The 21,414-nt window shown below is 43.9% G+C and overlaps 1 protein-coding gene across 1 annotated transcript in view; it reads left to right on the top strand.

The window, feature by feature from the left end:
* Positions 1-21,414, top strand: part of LOC138362745 (ankyrin repeat domain-containing protein 1-like) — a 232,824-nt gene that overhangs the window by 196,598 nt on the left and 14,812 nt on the right. The window contains exon 4 of the mRNA XM_069321305.1: positions 11,876-11,974. Coding sequence (XP_069177406.1) covers positions 11,876-11,974 — 99 coding nt within the window. The remainder of the gene's footprint in view (positions 1-11,875; positions 11,975-21,414) is intronic.

Genomic DNA, 21,414 nt, shown 5'->3' with positions numbered 1-21,414 from the left:
CCGGTCGTGATGGTCAAGTGGATTAAGGCGTCTTGTACATACCAGTTGCGTGGCTCCTGGGAGTATGGGTTCGAGTCACTTCTGGGGTGTGAGTTTTCAGTTGCATATTGTCCTGGGGACCATTCAGGCTTGTTCGCATTTGTGTTCCTCACGTGTGCCCCAAAGAATGAGGTGATTTGGTAAAATGCTATGCCCAAGATTACTATCCGAGTGCCGGCGGTGGGGTGGTTCAAATAGCCTCGGCTATCACCTCATTATGTCCGGTCGTGATGGTCAAGTGGATTAAGGCGTCTTGTACATACCAGTTGCGTGGCTCCTGGGAGTATGGGTTCGAGTCACTTCTGGGGTGTGAGTTTTCAGTTGCATATTGTCCTGGGGACCATTCAGGCTTGTTCGCATTTGTGTTCCTCACGTGTGCCCCAAAGAATGAGGTGATTTGGTAAAATGCTATGCCCAAGATTACTATCCGAGTGCCGGCGGTGGGGTGGTTCAAATAGCCTCGGCTATCACCTCATTATGTCCGGTCGTGATGGTCAAGTGGATTAAGGCGTCTTGTACATACCAGTTGCGTGGCTCCTGGGAGTATGGGTTCGAGTCACTTCTGGGGTGTGAGTTTTCAGTTGCATATTGTCCTGGGGACCATTCAGGCTTGTTCGCATTTGTGTTCCTCACGTGTGCCCCAAAGAATGAGGTGATTTGGTAAAATGCTATGCCCAAGATTACTATCCGAGTGCCGGCGGTGGGGTGGTTCAAATAGCCTCGGCTATCACCTCATTATGTCCGGTCGTGATGGTCAAGTGGATTAAGGCGTCTTGTACATACCAGTTGCGTGGCTCCTGGGAGTATGGGTTCGAGTCACTTCTGGGGTGTGAGTTTTCAGTTGCATATTGTCCTGGGGACCATTCAGGCTTGTTCGCATTTGTGTTCCTCACGTGTGCCCCAAAGAATGAGGTGATTTGGTAAAATGCTATGCCCAAGATTACTATCCGAGTGCCGGCGGTGGGGTGGTTCAAATAGCCTCGGCTATCACCTCATTATGTCCGGTCGTGATGGTCAAGTGGATTAAGGCGTCTTGTACATACCAGTTGCGTGGCTCCTGGGAGTATGGGTTCGAGTCACTTCTGGGGTGTGAGTTTTCAGTTGCATATTGTCCTGGGGACCATTCAGGCTTGTTCGCATTTGTGTTCCTCACGTGTGCCCCAAAGAATGAGGTGATTTGGTAAAATGCTATGCCCAAGATTACTATCCGAGTGCCGGCGGTGGGGTGGTTCAAATAGCCTCGGCTATCACCTCATTATGTCCGGTCGTGATGGTCAAGTGGATTAAGGCGTCTTGTACATACCAGTTGCGTGGCTCCTGGGAGTATGGGTTCGAGTCACTTCTGGGGTGTGAGTTTTCAGTTGCATATTGTCCTGGGGACCATTCAGGCTTGTTCGCATTTGTGTTCCTCACGTGTGCCCCAAAGAATGAGGTGATTTGGTAAAATGCTATGCCCAAGATTACTATCCGAGTGCCGGCGGTGGGGTGGTTCAAATAGCCTCGGCTATCACCTCATTATGTCCGGTCGTGATGGTCAAGTGGATTAAGGCGTCTTGTACATACCAGTTGCGTGGCTCCTGGGAGTATGGGTTCGAGTCACTTCTGGGGTGTGAGTTTTCAGTTGCATATTGTCCTGGGGACCATTCAGGCTTGTTCGCATTTGTGTTCCTCACGTGTGCCCCAAAGAATGAGGTGATTTGGTAAAATGCTATGCCCAAGATTACTATCCGAGTGCCAGCGGTGGGGTGGTTCAAATAGCCTCGGCTATCACCTCATTATGTCCGGTCGTGATGGTCAAGTGGATTAAGGCGTCTTGTACATACCAGTTGCGTGGCTCCTGGGAGTATGGGTTCGAGTCACTTCTGGGGTGTGAGTTTTCAGTTGCATATTGTCCTGGGGACCATTCAGGCTTGTTCGCATTTGTGTTCCTCATGTGTGCCCCAAAGAATGAGGTGATTTGGTAAAATGCTATGCCCAAGATTACTATCCGAGTGCCGGCGGTGGGGTGGTTCAAATAGCCTCGGCTATCACCTCATTATGTCCGGTCGTGATGGTCAAGTGGATTAAGGCGTCTTGTACATACCAGTTGCGTGGCTCCTGGGAGTATGGGTTCGAGTCACTTCTGGGGTGTGAGTTTTCAGTTGCATATTGTCCTGGGGACCATTCAGGCTTGTTCGCATTTGTGTTCCTCACGTGTGCCCCAAAGAATGAGGTGATTTGGTAAAATGCTATGCCCAAGATTACTATCCGAGTGCCGGCGGTGGGGTGGTTCAAATAGCCTCGGCTATCACCTCATTATGTCCGGTCGTGATGGTCAAGTGGATTAAGGCGTCTTGTACATACCAGTTGCGTGGCTCCTGGGAGTATGGGTTCGAGTCACTTCTGTGGTGTGAGTTTTCAGTTGCATATTGTCCTGGGGACCATTCAGGCTTGTTCGCATTTGTGTTCCTCACGTGTGCCCCAAAGAATGAGGTGATTTGGTAAAATGCTATGCCCAAGATTACTATCCGAGTGCCGGCGGTGGGGTGGTTCAAATAGCCTCGGCTATCACCTCATTATGTCCGGTCGTGATGGTCAAGTGGATTAAGGCGTCTTGTACATACCAGTTGCGTGGCTCCTGGGAGTATGGGTTCGAGTCACTTCTGGGGTGTGAGTTTTCAGTTGCATATTGTCCTGGGGACCATTCAGGCTTGTTCGCATTTGTGTTCCTCACGTGTGCCCCAAAGAATGAGGTGATTTGGTAAAATGCTATGCCCAAGATTACTATCCGAGTGCCGGCGGTGGGGTGGTTCAAATAGCCTCGGCTATCACCTCATTATGTCCGGTCGTGATGGTCAAGTGGATTAAGGCGTCTTGTACATACCAGTTGCGTGGCTCCTGGGAGTATGGGTTCGAGTCACTTCTGGGGTGTGAGTTTTCAGTTGCATATTGTCCTGGGGACCATTCAGGCTTGTTCGCATTTGTGTTCCTCACGTGTGCCCCAAAGAATGAGGTGATTTGGTAAAATGCTATGCCCAAGATTACTATCCGAGTGCCGGCGGTGGGGTGGTTCAAATAGCCTCGGCTATCACCTCATTATGTCCGGTCGTGATGGTCAAGTGGATTAAGGCGTCTTGTACATACCAGTTGCGTGGCTCCTGGGAGTATGGGTTCGAGTCACTTCTGGGGTGTGAGTTTTCAGTTGCATATTGTCCTGGGGACCATTCAGGCTTGTTCGCATTTGTGTTCCTCACGTGTGCCCCAAAGAATGAGGTGATTTGGTAAAATGCTATGCCCAAGATTACTATCCGAGTGCCGGCGGTGGGGTGGTTCAAATAGCCTCGGCTATCACCTCATTATGTCCGGTCGTGATGGTCAAGTGGATTAAGGCGTCTTGTACATACCAGTTGCGTGGCTCCTGGGAGTATGGGTTCGAGTCACTTCTGGGGTGTGAGTTTTCAGTTGCATATTGTCCTGGGGACCATTCAGGCTTGTTCGCATTTGTGTTCCTCACGTGTGCCCCAAAGAATGAGGTGATTTGGTAAAATGCTATGCCCAAGATTACTATCCGAGTGCCGGCGGTGGGGTGGTTCAAATAGCCTCGGCTATCACCTCATTATGTCCGGTCGTGATGGTCAAGTGGATTAAGGCGTCTTGTACATACCAGTTGCGTGGCTCCTGGGAGTATGGGTTCGAGTCACTTCTGGGGTGTGAGTTTTCAGTTGCATATTGTCCTGGGGACCATTCAGGCTTGTTCGCATTTGTGTTCCTCACGTGTGCCCCAAAGAATGAGGTGATTTGGTAAAATGCTATGCCCAAGATTACTATCCGAGTGCCAGCGGTGGGGTGGTTCAAATAGCCTCGGCTATCACCTCATTATGTCCGGTCGTGATGGTCAAGTGGATTAAGGCGTCTTGTACATACCAGTTGCGTGGCTCCTGGGAGTATGGGTTCGAGTCACTTCTGGGGTGTGAGTTTTCAGTTGCATATTGTCCTGGGGACCATTCAGGCTTGTTCGCATTTGTGTTCCTCACGTGTGCCCCAAAGAATGAGGTGATTTGGTAAAATGCTATGCCCAAGATTACTATCCGAGTGCCGGCGGTGGGGTGGTTCAAATAGCCTCGGCTATCACCTCATTATGTCCGGTCGTGATGGTCAAGTGGATTAAGGCGTCTTGTACATACCAGTTGCGTGGCTCCTGGGAGTATGGGTTCGAGTCACTTCTGGGGTGTGAGTTTTCAGTTGCATATTGTCCTGGGGACCATTCAGGCTTGTTCGCATTTGTGTTCCTCACGTGTGCCCCAAAGAATGAGGTGATTTGGTAAAATGCTATGCCCAAGATTACTATCCGAGTGCCGGCGGTGGGGTGGTTCAAATAGCCTCGGCTATCACCTCATTATGTCCGGTCGTGATGGTCAAGTGGATTAAGGCGTCTTGTACATACCAGTTGCGTGGCTCCTGGGAGTATGGGTTCGAGTCACTTCTGTGGTGTGAGTTTTCAGTTGCATATTGTCCTGGGGACCATTCAGGCTTGTTCGCATTTGTGTTCCTCACGTGTGCCCCAAAGAATGAGGTGATTTGGTAAAATGCTATGCCCAAGATTACTATCCGAGTGCCGGCGGTGGGGTGGTTCAAATAGCCTCGGCTATCACCTCATTATGTCCGGTCGTGATGGTCAAGTGGATTAAGGCGTCTTGTACATACCAGTTGCGTGGCTCCTGGGAGTATGGGTTCGAGTCACTTCTGGGGTGTGAGTTTTCAGTTGCATATTGTCCTGGGGACCATTCAGGCTTGTTCGCATTTGTGTTCCTCACGTGTGCCCCAAAGAATGAGGTGATTTGGTAAAATGCTATGCCCAAGATTACTATCCGAGTGCCGGCGGTGGGGTGGTTCAAATAGCCTCGGCTATCACCTCATTATGTCCGGTCGTGATGGTCAAGTGGATTAAGGCGTCTTGTACATACCAGTTGCGTGGCTCCTGGGAGTATGGGTTCGAGTCACTTCTGGGGTGTGAGTTTTCAGTTGCATATTGTCCTGGGGACCATTCAGGCTTGTTCGCATTTGTGTTCCTCACGTGTGCCCCAAAGAATGAGGTGATTTGGTAAAATGCTATGCCCAAGATTACTATCCGAGTGCCGGCGGTGGGGTGGTTCAAATAGCCTCGGCTATCACCTCATTATGTCCGGTCGTGATGGTCAAGTGGATTAAGGCGTCTTGTACATACCAGTTGCGTGGCTCCTGGGAGTATGGGTTCGAGTCACTTCTGGGGTGTGAGTTTTCAGTTGCATATTGTCCTGGGGACCATTCAGGCTTGTTCGCATTTGTGTTCCTCACGTGTGCCCCAAAGAATGAGGTGATTTGGTAAAATGCTATGCCCAAGATTACTATCCGAGTGCCGGCGGTGGGGTGGTTCAAATAGCCTCGGCTATCACCTCATTATGTCCGGTCGTGATGGTCAAGTGGATTAAGGCGTCTTGTACATACCAGTTGCGTGGCTCCTGGGAGTATGGGTTCGAGTCACTTCTGGGGTGTGAGTTTTCAGTTGCATATTGTCCTGGGGACCATTCAGGCTTGTTCGCATTTGTGTTCCTCACGTGTGCCCCAAAGAATGAGGTGATTTGGTAAAATGCTATGCCCAAGATTACTATCCGAGTGCCGGCGGTGGGGTGGTTCAAATAGCCTCGGCTATCACCTCATTATGTCCGGTCGTGATGGTCAAGTGGATTAAGGCGTCTTGTACATACCAGTTGCGTGGCTCCTGGGAGTATGGGTTCGAGTCACTTCTGGGGTGTGAGTTTTCAGTTGTATATATATATATATATATATATATATATATATATATATATATATATATATATATATATATATATATATATATATATATATATATATATATATTTATATATATATATGTATATATGTATATATATATATATATATATATATATATATATATATATATATATATATATATATATATATATATATATATATATATATATATATATATATATATATATATATATATATATAAAAATATATATATTATTAAATATGACCGAAAAAGTAAGATTAATAATTCTAACACGAATTTTCTCAATCTTTCGTACATTACTCTTCACTGTTGGAGGTAAATCAAAAATCAGTTCTCCAAAATTCATTTTTATTTCTAGTCTGACGCGACACGGGCGCGTTTCGTAAAACTTATTACATTTTCAAAGACTTTAGTTCACAAATACACAACTGAATAGAACTTACGTATCTCCGATTTTATATCTACATTTGAGTGAGGTGGAAGGGGTGATGTGGCATTAACACAAGACAGAACATAATGTGGTATTAATAGGGTATTAATTTCTTCAACACAAGACAGAACAAGAGTATTAATAGGGTATTAATTTCATCAACACAAGACAGAACACGAAACAATGGATATTGAATAGAAGTGTTTGTAGAAAGCCTATTGGTCCATATTTCTTGATGCTTCTTTATTGGAGCGGAGTCTTGAGGTGGGTAGAATATAGTTGTGCAATAATTGGCTGTTGATTGCTGGTGTTGACTTCTTGATGTGTAGTGCCTCGCAAACGTCAAGCCGCCTGCTATCGCTGTATCTATCGATGATTTCTGTGTTGTTTACTAGGATTTCTCTGGCGATGGTTTGGTTGTAGGAAGAGATTATATGTTCCTTAATGGAGCCCTGTTGCTTGTGCATCGTTAAACGCCTAGAAAGAGACTTGGGGACCCAAATGCCCACTTGGGGACTGTAAGCTCCAAAAAAACCCAGTATATAGGCAAGACAACAACATCTCTTTCTAGGCGTTTAACGATGCATAAGCAACAGGGCTCCATTAAGGAACATATAATCTCTTCCCACAACCAAACCATCGCCAGAGAAATCCTAGTAAACAATATATATATATATATATATATATATATATATATATATATATATATATATATATATATATATATATATTATATATATATATATATATATATATATATATATATATATATACATATATATATATATATATATATATATATATATATATATATATATATATATATATATATATACATATATATATATATATATATATATATATATTTATATATATTAGTATATTTTTGTAGCAGTCTTTCTTGTAAACATTTCTGTCTTGTGGTTGTCACCTCACCCAAAACTTTTGTACCATGTCACCTCATCCAATAGAGTATAAGTACGAAGAATTTGTGTGTAAATTATGTCTTTGACAATGTAATAAGAATTACGAAACGCGTTCAGGCGTCAGACAATTAAAAAAAAAATTCGGAGAATTGTTATTTTTATTACCACCGACAGTTAAGAAAAACATAAGAAATATTGAGAAGATTCATGTTAGAATTATTACTCTTACCATTTCGGTCATATTCAACAACACACATATATACGGAGGACGAGGACGGAGGACGGAGAGAGGGACGGACACGTGGTGAGCAAGGTCCTACACTTGAACCAATTTCAACGTGGATCACGATGCCTGAGCCAGCCAAGACTTGACCCATGTAGGTATGAATACCTGCTGAAGGCCCCGGGGGTGACAAGAAGAACCGTATCTCCTTCATTCCAACACAATGAACGTAGAAAGGTGCGTTGTCAGAGCTTTGTGTATGGTGAGGCAGGTACAGTGTAAGGGTCAGGGTTAGGGGAGGGTTTCCGCCGTCTCAGTGCCGCCACCCACCAGCCCCCAGGGGGGTATGGGGGGAGGGGGGAGTGATGGGGGGAGGCTCTCGAGCTGCCTACAGTGATGTTAGTCGAACGTTAGTGCGTTCATAAGCAAATCGGTGAGTGTAGTGTTAAATTACAAAGTGCACTAGTGTTTTTCCCGAGTGTTGATAGTGTGTAACAAGTGTGACGGCGGCCTCCCTCGCGTGCCTCCCCCCCCCCCTTCCACCACCCCCGCCCGCCATCTTCCCCCACCCCGCTACCTACGCCCGACCCACCCAGCCGCCCATCAACACACAGCCTACCCACACACGGTGCCCAGGCCATACACAACTCCCCCAGGAGGTAATGCTTGCCGTGTTACTCTCCACCCGGGAAGGAGAGGGTGCACTCAGTGGGCAGCCAGGCGTCATCACATCTAGGCATGGCACATGTCGCACCTGACACACAGCCTCTTTCCAGCCAAGAAGATGAACTCCCAAGAGGAAACTGTCAAGTGTGTGACAGACGGTATCGTCTCAATGGAAATGGAACTGTTCGCTATCATTCTGTCAATTCAGGTGGTTGTGTAGGGTCAAGGCGCCTGCCCGGGGCAGTGACGATGGACAAACTGCTGCAGGAGCGAGGAACAATATCTCCCTCAACTTCATTTCATCAGATAATCTGCTTGAAGCAGTCAAAGCGACGTCCACCAGGACCTTGCCCCACATCCCCAAGGCTGCCCGTCACCAAGCAGCAGCCAAATTCACCAGTTTTTTGACAAAGGTCAACAATGCTCCCAGAACCTCTGGATCGTGGCACAATCTCCTTCTGTTTGGGAATGCATGCCTAGCATTACCGCCCAGGAGAGACAAGTCATTAGCAACCTCTGTAATCAGGACACTTAATAAATTCCGCAGAGCAAACAACCTGGTCCGCCTCCCTCCTCGTGCCAAGAACACCAGCCGCAGGACGACCAACAATAACTCATCTGAGAACCACAAAATGAGAGCACAGATCACCAGGAAAATAGAAGAGGGCAATACCATAGGTGCCATCAGAATCATGACCAGCGATGACACTATTGCCCCGAGGAACGCCACGACAGCAGAGGCTCTTCAAGACAAACACCCACCCAGAGCCCCCGACAGCAGCAGGGATCCCCAGGAAAACAATGTTGTAATAGAACCCTTGACTGTTCGAGAATCTGAGGTGTACAAAGCAGCCATGTCTTTCCCAACAGGGTTAGCAGGGGGCTTTACAGGCCTAAGACCCCAGCACATCAAACAAATGCTGAACCCGGTGCTTGGAGATGCTGCAAAGGACCTTCTAGTGGAACTTACCAGATTCTCCAACATGTGTTTGGCTGGCGGTATCCCTGAGGACATCAGGCCTGTCTTTTATGGAGCAGTACTCTGTGCTCTAAAGAAGAAGGATAGGGGTATCAGGCCCATTGCCGTTGGCAACACCCTCCGACGCCTCGTAGCTAAGGCTGCAGTGAGATCTATCAGCCAGGAAGCAGCCACCTTGCTGAAACCTCATCAGCTCGGGTTTGGGATTCCCCTAGGTTGTGAAGGTGCAGCACATGCAGCGCGGGCTTACATTGCTGATCTCCCGGACCAGAAGGCACTAGTAAAGCGTGACTTCAAAAATACTTTCAATCAAGTCAGACGAGACGCTGTCCTCAGGACTGTACACAACCATTTCCGTCCCCTTTACCCATTCATCCGATCGTTCTACAGTGGGGACTCTAAGCTTCTTTTTGGGGAGCATGAAATAAACTCCTGTGAAGGTGTCCAACAAGGTGACCCCTTAGCCCCCCTCCTTTTCTGCCTAGCTATCAAAGAGGTCACTGATAGTCTGACAAGCGAGCTAAACATCTGGTACCTGGATGATGGCACTGTAGCTGGAACTCCGGAAACCATTTTGGAGGATCTGTGGGCATTCATTTTCTTACAAGTGTAAAGGCACTACGGGCTCACCATAGCCCGTGTTACTTGGAACATTTTGTTCCAGGTAGCGAATCTTTAACAACAACAACATTACAAGTGTAGTTCATGGTTAGAGGTATGACCGGCAGCCGACCACAATGGCTAAGACTTTTCCACAAATAAATTGTGGCATTTAACTGAATTTATATGTCTGTAAATGTTGCATGCATTTTTAACAATGTAACATTCTGGCAGGCTGAGGTTGGAACTACATTTAAACAGTGAGTTCAGGGTTTCTAAACTTAGACATATTGCGGCATGTAAGTGACGCCACAAGCCACATAGTCTATGTGGAAGTAACCGGCCTGTGGGACTCATACGTGTTCAGACTGGAGCAACAGCCTCTGAGCCAGATAAGCTGTTGCTCCATATAATTACTAAATCAATTCACTTATACAATTTAATTAACCTGAATTATTTACTTAGTTTAACTAACTGATTTAATTTAGTTTAGTTGAATTTAAATATAAAACACCCATAGTCTGTGTGGATCATTATGTGTGAAATTTAAAAAATTCAGTCCACTAAGATTTCACTAAGCCTTTATGAAATAAATATTTAATTAGTTTAATTTCACAATTTTACAATGTTGAATTAAATGAAATTAATAAAATTAATAAAACTTCCCCACAGGAGTGTAATTTTGTGCTAGTTGGCAATTGATGTGTTGCTTTGTTTGTTTATGTATAATGCCTCGCCGATGTCCAGTCTGTTGTTGCTGACGATTATTTTGGTGTTGTTTGTGAGTATATCTCTGGTGATGGTCTGGTTATGTTTAGTGAGTATATCTCTGTTGATGGTCTGGTTATGTTTAGTGAGTATATCTCTGTTGATGGTCTGGTTATGTTTAGTGAGTATATCTCTGGTGATGGTCTGGTTATGTTTAGTGAGTATATCTCTGGTGATGGTCTGGTTATGTTTAGTGAGTATATCTCTGGTGATGGTCTGGTTATGTTTAGTGAGTATATCTCTGGTGATGATCTGGTTATGTTTAGTGAGTATATCTCTGGTGATGGTCTGGTTATGTTTAGTGAGTATATCTCTGGTGATGGTCTGGTTATGTTTAGTGAGCATATCTCTGGTGATGGTCTGGTTATGTTTAGTGAGTATATCTCTGGTGATGGTCTGGTTATGTTTAGTGAGTATATCTCTGGTGATGGTCTGGTTATGTTTAGTGAGTATATCTCTGGTGATGGTCTGGTTATGTTTAGTGAGTATATCTCTGGTGATGATCTGGTTATGTTTAGTGAGTATATCTCTGGTGATGGTCTGGTTATGTTTAGTGAGTATATCTCTGGTGATGGTCTGGTTATGTTTAGTGAGCATATCTCTGGTGATGGTCTGGTTATGTTTAGTGAGTATATCTCTGGTGATGGTCTGGTTATGTTTAGTGAGTATATCTCTGGTGATGGTCTGGTTATGTTTAGTGAGTATATCTCTGGTGATGGTCTGGTTATGTTTAGTGAGTATATCTCTGGTGATGATCTGGTTATGTTTAGTGAGTATATCTCTGGTGATGGTCTGGTTATGTTTAGTGAGTATATCTCTGGTGATGGTCTGGTTATGTTTAGTGAGTACATGTTCTTCAGTAGGTCCTTGCTGCTTGTACTGTGTTAGGCGTTTTAAAAGGGATGTTGTTGCTTTCCCAATATATTGAATTCGTTGGAGCTGACAGTCTCAAAGTGGTCATGTGAAGGCATAAAATATTGGTCTCTTTCAAGGAGTTTTGTTTGGTATCAGGAGAGCTCCTCATGAGCAAGTTGGCAGTCTCCTTGCTCTTATGGTATATCTATTTAATTAATTCAATCTTCTAATATTTGGGACTTGCCAAAATATTGAGCATTACACAGCTAACAGTCACAAATGGGGCTGGTAAAGAAATAGACGACTTTGTTTTTTTAAAACGACTCTTTCAAGTAGTTCCATTTGTGATAGGATTTTTTTTCATTAGAATAAATAATTTCTTTCCGTTTTAGATTCTATTTATATTTTCTCGAGCACTCACAAACAACTCAATTCCCCAATACCATAACAAGTATCGTTACTAAGGTTATTATTATTACAATAATTGTTAAATTAATCATAGCACGTTAAAAAATAACTGGTGAATAGCCTCAGTTAAATGCAAAATTTGTTTCCACTAACAGTTACTTTCATGCTGTTGTTTCTCTTCTGGCAGGAAATACAGCTCTTCACGTGGCAGTGAAAGCTGGCAGAGTAGAGGCTGTGTACGGCCTGCTGAAGTTCTGCCCGGATCTCTCCCTCCGTAACTCCCAAAGTTTGTGCCAAACTACATTTTGTAGAGTATCTGTGAATGCACAGTTTTTTCATTGTATATTTCCTATTAGGTTTTATATTTTATGCATCCGAAGAGATCCAACAACTTTTTGTTACCATGTTGTGCCTGAACATCCAGAAGTTTCGTAGAGTTACATGAGTGTCATACATAAGTGTGATAGGCCTAGCTTTATTTGTCAAGTAGTTTATTTTTGAAAATTTCTTGGTTGCAACAACTGCAGGTCTTCATTAGTTTTACCAGCATCAACTCCTCACTACACCTGAAATTTCTATATTTGATTTTTCATTGGAGGGTATGAGGTATCTGGGTTGTGTCAGGGTTAGTGTTCTCTCAGCTACTGCTACTGTCATACACATACAACCATACCTGATGGCATCAGCAGTGACGGGAGACATGTTGGTCAACATGTCCACTGAAGCAGAATACAACCCTATTTACAAACCAGTATTTCCCTGTAATGTAGTGAAGGGCCAAGAAAAGAGATGATGGTGTACAAAAGGGGGAATGATTTTCCTTGTATGTAAAGGGGCGGATATTTACTCAATATAATAAGACAAAAATTAAATAAATTACACAATGTAAGTCCATAACAAAATGATATTGTCCTGCACACAAAGTGGGAACGCAGCGGGGACATGACCCCACTACACAAAATATAACACAAAATGAGGTACCCTGGCAGACCTAGCACTCAGACCAGCCATAGTGAATGCTAACAAATTATCTAGCTGGGACCGCCACATCGTACAGAAAGATGCAACAGCTTTGCTGGAGGCAACACTAACTCCCTGTGATCATGCTCACCTCACATCTGTGCAGGCTCCCCATGCAGGGGACGTTATTTTGGCAGTCCCTATGACTGTGAAGGGCACACGTTTTGATCCTCAGCAACTCTGTATTGCAGACGCCCTCCGCTTTTCTACCCCAACCACATTGTATGTAGGTGTATTTGCAGTGAGGCAGATGCAGACGAATATGGATCACACAGCCTGCGCTGCAGAAAATAAGTGGGTTGGCACTCAAGACCCGACTTAGTCAACGACATCATTAACAGGAGCCTTACATCTTGCCAGTGTCCAGCAGAGAGCACAGTAACCTAATGAACTTTAAGTTTCCTGCTCTTTCTGGTCGACCTGATGGAATCACACTACATCTATGGAGAAATGACTGATGAATGGTGTGAGTACATTCATATCCACTTTGGCAGCCACGTAATCCCCCTCTTTGTTGGTTAAGCAGGAGCTGCGGCAATACACAGTCACAAATCAATCAAGTACACAGAAATAGATCACCTTTACAATTTTATTCTGAAAGGTTCTGAGACACGAGGTCCATAGGGAGAATGTGCAAGGTTTCTCAAGGATTTTGGTCCCAGGTTCGCCGAAACAGCAAGTGACCTTAGAGTGGCGAGCTTTCTTCTCCGTCGATTCAGTGTGGAACCTTCTGTAACTGACGCCTGCATTAACTGACTCGGCCACGGTTGAACAAAAGTTGACCAGCCCAGAACTCTTCTGAGCTCTCTGAAAGGCTCTGGAGGCCCCAAACTGGAACCCATCCAGGGTTTTAGAGTTAACTCGACCACACTCGAGCCTTCAGTAATTGCGTTCTCACTCATACGCCTCAATAATGAACGGCATTACTGTTGGTGTTCAAAGGAAGCTTCTTTCATCATTCAGCAAGGTAACATGTATCTACAGATAGACGGAGTAACAATGGACTCCCCTCTTATAGTGCTATTTGCAATTTTTTACATTATAACAGTCGAGGAAAGAGTCTTCAGTAATAGGCTAATGCCAAGTGAATACTGCCGTTATGTCGATGACATATTCGTGATAGTAAAAGACCTAGAAGAATTAATTGATATGAAAAGTAATCTAGAAAGAGGGGTCAGGATTACGATTCACCCATGAAAATAGTGAAAATAACAGTCTGTCTTTCCTGGATATATTAATAATAAACATAGGAGCATTTCTGAGCACTGGTGTCTATACCAAGCATACAAACATAGGATTATGTTAAACAGTAGGAGTGAGTGACTCAAAAGATTCAAAGCCAGTGTTCTGAACGCTTATATCCGTCGAGCCCTTACTCACTGCTCTGAATGGAGTAACGTGAGTAAGAAGTTTGAAAGGATAACACAGGTGTTGGTGAACAATGGATATAGCAACTATAAGATAAACACTAATATATAAGACACTTGAACAGGTGGTATAATCATAAACAAAGAACAGAAACCACAACACCTCTAATAAAATTAAATTACAAATCCACCACGCAAAGTAAACATAAAGAAATAAGAAATAATCGACAAAGGAGTAAAACTCCTAACCAAAACTTAGACACAATCATATACTATAAAACAAAGAAGACCATTAACCCCATTACAAACTGCCCGAATCCGACTGAGAACCCTTTACAGAAGTCGAACGTGGTATATATGTACACCTGCCCCCACGAAGGATGAAGCCTTCAATCTAAGTACATAGGTATGCGTCGACCAAGCTGACAAGACGTTTGACCCATCAACTTCAATCAGGTGCCCCTAAAAATCACATGAGACAAACCCATGACATCACACTAACAAGAGAAATACTGAATAAATATACTTACATGTTACATAAAACCCTATGTGTAAGATTATAAATTCTAGAAGCCATTCACATAAAACGTTGAACAACCCACCATAAATACTCAAATAATGGAACTATTCATTCAACCCACCATGAGAGTGAGAACTAGACCGGAACGTGAAGATGCCAACGTTGATGACAATGCCCAAAAGGCTTCTCCCACTACACCTAACTGGTCTTTGTATGTGCTTCTAACCTTTACTTACTCCTCACCTAATAGTATGTATACGTTATTGACCTATGCTTCTTACCTTATACACCTCACCAATATGTATGTTCCTGACCTCCAATGGTATAAATCCAATACGCCAACCGAACAGTCCAGTCCACAGTTACAGCCCCGCTCCTGTGCCAGGTAAGTCCATTACGGGCTCACCATAGCCCTTGCTACTTGCAACTTTTGGTTCCAAGTGGCGAATCTTAAACAACAACAAACCGAACAGACATCAGACTCGCAATACAAGGACATGAAATTGAGTGAGTTACCTCTTTTCAATACCTAGGAGTCATAATAGACAGACAGTTGAAATTCACTCAAGAAATTTAATATCTTCGCTAACGTTATAAAGCCAGAAACTCAGCTTTGCACTCCCTGACAAATCTTAGAGAGGGTGCATCTCTACCAGTACTCAAAATGTACTACGTTCAAGCAGTTAAGTCACTCATTGACTATGCTGCTCCTGCTCTTACATCTCTCAGTGATAACCAATGGGAGAAACTGGAAGTGTCTCAAAATAATGCTCTCAGAATAATGCTGGGAGCACCTATATGGACGCGTCGAGAGAATCTAAGAATGGAAACCAACTTATCAGCCTTAGAAAATAGGATCAAACAAAGAATAGCCACCATAACAGTAAGACTTGTTGGAACCACCGCCAGACTGTCAATCGAAGACAGCGTACACAGATCGCTTTACAAAAACCTTCAGTATATAACAAGTGCATGGACGGATAATCTAGTCAAGATTCTAGAGAAAGTTGACTTGAAACGGACCATTAAAAACAATGGAGACATTGACCATATCAACACTTTCGGCAGACTACTGCTGGGGGAAGAATCGAGTTTAAAGATAATCATTGAAGGATTATCAGTTAAAAGATCAGCATGTGACTCGCAAAGGCTCAAAGCTGTCATAGAACAACAAATGGAAACCATCTCAAAACCTACAACGAATCACATCTTCTCAGACGGATCAGTTGATCAAGAAAGAGGTTCTGCTGGGGCAGCAGTTTACACTACCAACCATGAAGCTTACTGGAGCATGAATAGTGGGTGCTTAATATTGCAAACAGAATTATATGCCTAAAGGAGGCCATAAACTATTTAATTGAGAATAATTTACATGATGTCATCATTCATACCGACTCTAAATCTTCGCTCCAGGCATTGTTATCCAGCCAGCACAGTGATAATATACAACTTATCACAGAAAACCTACATCTTGGAAAAGAAGTGCACAATCTAGGGCTGCCAGTTACCCTAAATTGGATAACAAGTTACATTGGCATAGATCAGGGGTCTCCAAACTATGGCCCGCGGGCCACATCCGGCCCGCCACATAATTTCATCCGGCCCTCCAAACAAATCCCTATATGGTGGCCTTGAAAAAATAATTATCGTACGAATGGCATCGCAGAATTATTCAAAGCTGGGGCTGCTGACTGGTGGCGCTCAACCCGAGTCAGTTTTCCTCTCTCTCTCGATAGTGTTACGCACAGATACTAATACTGGTAGGTATGTGTTGTGCATTACAACCAATCAGTTGTGTATAACTGTATATTGTGGGGATGGAGGGCGAGTGGGGCTTCGCTGCTTCCGTTTCAGGGAGCACAAACACTGTACAATATTCTTTTCTCTGTACTTTGACAATGCCTTTATCTTAGTTATACAAAATAGCAATTTCATTTTTTATTCCTCCGGCCCGCATAAATATGGGAAATATATAATGTGGCCCTTACATTGAAAAGTTTGGAGACCCCTGGCATAGATGGTAATGCAAAGGCAGACTCACTAGCAAAAACACTCACTTCTCTACCTGTTATACAAGTTAAAATCCCTCCAAGTTTTTCACAGATTAAGGAATAAATCAAGAAGTAAACACTCCCAACTATCAAAATTTCTCCACATACCCAAAGTAGCCGAAGGAAAATCCACTGCGATGTGGTTAGAACAAACCACTGTGTCTTTTAAGCTTGGTAAAAACATATCCAGAGACATTGCAGTAGCCATACACAGACTCAGAGTTGGTTACAAGAGCTGTTGGGTGGTAATAAACTCAATAGTTAAAGAGTATCATATCTGCTGAACAGATGCAGAGGCACCACTATTAAATTACTTACTGGAATTTGACGCAACTGAAGACCTGCGCATCAAATTCATCATTAATTCAATGACAGGAGATGCATTAGATGCAAATTCCACAGTGACTACAATGATTAGAAAAGCAGTTGAAAAATGTAACACACTAGTGAACACTGTGCATCTATATACACCACCAAGATAATGTTATTAAAATAAGACTAAAACCAGTTCGCTAAAACAGAAGCTAAAAATAAAGGGGAAAAAGGAGAAATCCCCACCTTTATTAAAAACTTTTACTCAAATATCTCAGTAACAAGGTTATCACGAATAACTGTACTCAATTATGGGCTCACTATAGCCCCGTGCTACATGAACATTTTGTTCTGAGTAGCTAAATCTAAAACAACAACAACAACAACCAAACAGTCTGGCGAATATATTCTGAAGTCCAAAGATAAGACAGCTGTAACAATTCTTAAGAATTACAGGAAATGCGACGAAATCATGGCAGAGGACAAAATAAGGAAAATCATTGTCCTCCACTGTTTAATGCACATGACCTTATCTCATTTCGAAAAGCTGAATTATGTGGTGTCAGCAGAAAGATGCCAGGAAAAATCCACAAAGCATGAAACCCCACAAGTCCTTCTCACAGTAAATAGACGGATTCCCAAAAAACTTGATCATGGCATTTGGAGCGTGTTCCATCACAGGCCCTACACCACATTGCCCCTCAGATGCTTCAGACGTTAGAGATTTGGACATAACAGGGACGGTAGCCAACGCCCAGTGAGGTGTGGAGTCTGCAGCCTGCCCCACCACACGAAAATATTCTTTGATAAACACAATGCTAACCAGCCCATTCAAGCTAAGTGTCCAAATTGCTCCAAAGCACACCACCCTTGGAACTTGAGATGCCCCCGAAAGGCTTAAAATGATCCTGAAGAACCCTTACGCCTACAGCAGAGCAGCAGTCCCATCCCAAATATATACCAGTTCCTCTGCCCATAAAAACATCGTAGAGCTTACCAAGACCAAACCAGATGGAGAGGGCACATGACCCTCCACCATGGTCTATGGTAGTCTCCGTCCAGAACAAAGGGATGGCTGGGGGTCACAAACAGAAAATAGTTCAACGTAATCGCCCGTCCAATGCATCCAGTAAGCACACTGGGGACAATGAAGATAAGAGTGTCCGAGTTTCGACTGATAAGGTTCAAAGAGTAAACAGGCTCCAGACCAGTACATCAATAAATAATGGTCCAACTCAACTGGACACCCTATTACCTATGCTTAAGGCCTTCGTCATAAGATTGGTTGAAAGTTTGCTGTCGACATACGGTTTCAAGCAAACCATAGAGACTCATAACACAATTTAGCACCACCTCAAGAAATTCGAAAAACAATATCCTCACCTTTATGAATGCAAGGCAGGAAACACACTCCTAAAAAACAGGAGTGCAGTTCTTCTGAAAGAAGAACACACTCCTAAAAAACAGGAGTCCATTTCTTCTGAAAGCAACTTTGATGAGTCAGTTTTAAGTACACCAAGATCCTCAACTCCAATTTCAACTTCCAATGAGTTCACCTGACTCCATAGATGTCACGGTAATATCACCAAATTCCAACAGTCTAGAGGACTAAAGATCCTGCAATGGAATGCGCAAGGGCTGTGCTCAAAATTGCAACACTCTCAATGCATAGCACCTCAGCTTCCACAAACCTACCAGAAGACTTCCCAGTCTGACCAAACAGTGGCTCCTCCCAACAGGCCACCTGGCCCCCACACTGGCGACCCAAGGACCACCAGCACCCTTACAGTCGCTTGCATCACGTACAGGCATTAGCCTTGGTTTTATTCGACTAGCGGGGAGGTTTGCTGGGCCAGACAATCAACGAATGGTCAAAGAACTCAGCGTGCTGTACCTAGACAACGACCTGGACCCTATCTTCGCCCCGGATGCAAGTCACACTGCCTCCACTACCACTCCGGTGACTGTCACCAGGACGACCACGAGGTCGATCTCAACATAGACTCCAGAACCACACAAGACCCGGGCAGCACAAACAGAGTATTTCCCTCTCCAGCTCCCAACACTCCTACCATCACCATCCCAGCAGACACACTAGCAGACGTGCTGTCTACAAATACTAACAGCATCACCAACGCTCCTGAAATAGATTCTACCACTAATCCTCGAACACTGAGCCAACCTGAGGCTGTGAGACCAAAGACAAAACCACCAACTATGGATATTACGACTCCTCGGACGAGGAAATCTTACTTGCTCTACCGCCAATGCACATATACGACACCTACAAGGTACAAGACCTCCTCATGGAGGCCACTTCACCAAACTCTAATGACAACATGGACATGTCAACTCGAAGCAAGTCTTAGCCAAAGAAAAAAAAACGAAAGACCTAGAGGCCTACACTAACCCACCGGCTCCATTACTGGTACAGCCAGCCCTCTGAGGCAGAAAACCACCATGAAGACCCCATCTATCCACAGATCTCTAATATTTGCTATTGGTACTTGTAATGGCTCGAAAGAGCCTCCACATATGGGCTATTCATGCTTGTGACACCTTTAGTGTGGCTTAATCTTTATTTACAATCATCAATCCTGTTGGTAATATCAACAAATTCCAACAACCTGGGGGACTAAAGAACCTGCAATGGAAAGTGCAAGGGCTACACACAAAATTGCAACACTTGCAATGCATAGCAGCAACCAAAGGCATAGACATCCTGCTACTACAGGAGAGCTTGCTTCGAGGCGGATTAAAACCTAAAATCTCAGACTATCAAAGCTTCTTCCTTCCATGGATCAACGGGCAATCCAGGGGATGTGCCATCAATGTGAAAAGTGACCTGATCTACTATGGGGTCTCTCCTGGACCAAAAACTGTCTCATAAACAGAGAAGCAGGAGTGAAACTTCATGACACAGTCTCTGAATACAAAAGACATGAAAATAGTACATCGCAAGGAGGTATTCTCAACCCCCTTCTCCAACTATTTAATGGAAGAATATCAAGGGGTGGCTGGGGATTTTTTCTATAAAGAGCTGGTTATTGCACTAGACTGTTACTTGCATACAGGCGAAAAGAGACCCCAATCACTCCTTGATAGAAAAACAGCCGACCTCGGTAACCACACTTCCCCTACTGTCGGTCGACCAGCAATGGACAATGGAGTGCTTACAATTACTTGGGAGATCATCCTGTATGCTTCCTGATCCTGGAAAGGGGTTTAGCGTTACCTATATTTAGGGGTTCGGCTCCAAAACTGGCCTTGTTGTCTTGAGTTCACACCCTGCTCAAGCCGCCGTGACTACCTGCTCTCTCCCTAGGAAATAATTTTAAGTTTCCGAAACGTTCCTGGAAAGTGTTAGAAAGGAGTGGAATCGTTTGTTTTCATGCATTAGATATCTTATTTTGTGTGATTATAAATAGGTTCCCAAAACTTATAACCAAAACCTACATACCTATCCCTAATATGAAACTTTGTGACACCTTTTATAAATTGTTTAAAGTTAAAATGTGAATAAAATAGGAAATGTAAAAATATAAAAATATATTTATACATTTAGTAAAATAAAAGAGGATCATAATAATGGTTGGTTCATCACTTTTATTTATTTTTCATTTGTAGTAGCACAGTGTAGTGGCCTGGTGTAGTAGCCTGGTGTAGTAGCATAGTGTAGTAGCCTGGTGTAGTGGCGTGGTGTAGTAGCATTGTGTAGTGGCGTGGTGTAGTAGCATGGTGTAGTAGCATAGTGTAGTGGCGTGGTGTAGTAGCATGGTGTAGTAGCATAGTGTAGTGGCCTGGTGTAGTAGCATGGTGTAGTAGCATAGTGTAGTGTAGTGGCGTGGTGAAGTAGCATAGTGTAGTGGCGTGGTGTAGTAGCCTGATGTAGTAGCATAGTGTAGTAGCCTGGTGTAGTAGCATAGTGTAGTGGCCTGGTGTAGTAGCCTGGTGTAGTAGCATAGTGTAGTAGCCTTGTGTAGTAGCGTGGTGTAGTAGTGTGGTGTAGTAGCATAGTGTAGTAGCCTTGTGTAGTAGTGTGGTGTAGTAGCCTGGTGTAGTAGCATAGTGTAGTAGCCTTGTGTAGTAGTGTGGTGTAGTAGCCTGGTGTAGTAGCATGGTGTAGTAGTGTGGTGTAGTAGCATAGTGTAGTAGCCTTGTGTAGTAGCGTGGTGTAGTAGCCTGGTGTAGTAGCATAGTGTAGTAGCCTTGTGTAGTAGCGTGGTGTAGTAGCATAGTGTAGTAGCCTTGTGTAGTAGTGTGGTGTAGTAGCCTTGTGTAGTAGCGTGGTGTAGTAGCCTGGTGTAGTAGCCTGGTGTAGTAGCATAGTGTAGTAGCCTGGTGTAGTAGCCTGGTGTAGTAGCCTGGTGTAGTAGTGTTGTGTAGTAGCGTGGTGTAGTAGCCTGGTGTAGTAGTCTGGTGTAGTAGCCTTGTGTAGTAGCGTGGTGTAGTAGCC

This window comes from Procambarus clarkii, chromosome 9 (genome assembly GCF_040958095.1).
Source record: "Procambarus clarkii isolate CNS0578487 chromosome 9, FALCON_Pclarkii_2.0, whole genome shotgun sequence".
Taxonomy (NCBI): Eukaryota; Metazoa; Arthropoda; class Malacostraca; order Decapoda; family Cambaridae; genus Procambarus; species Procambarus clarkii.
This window is presented reverse-complemented; position numbering and strand designations above follow the sequence as displayed.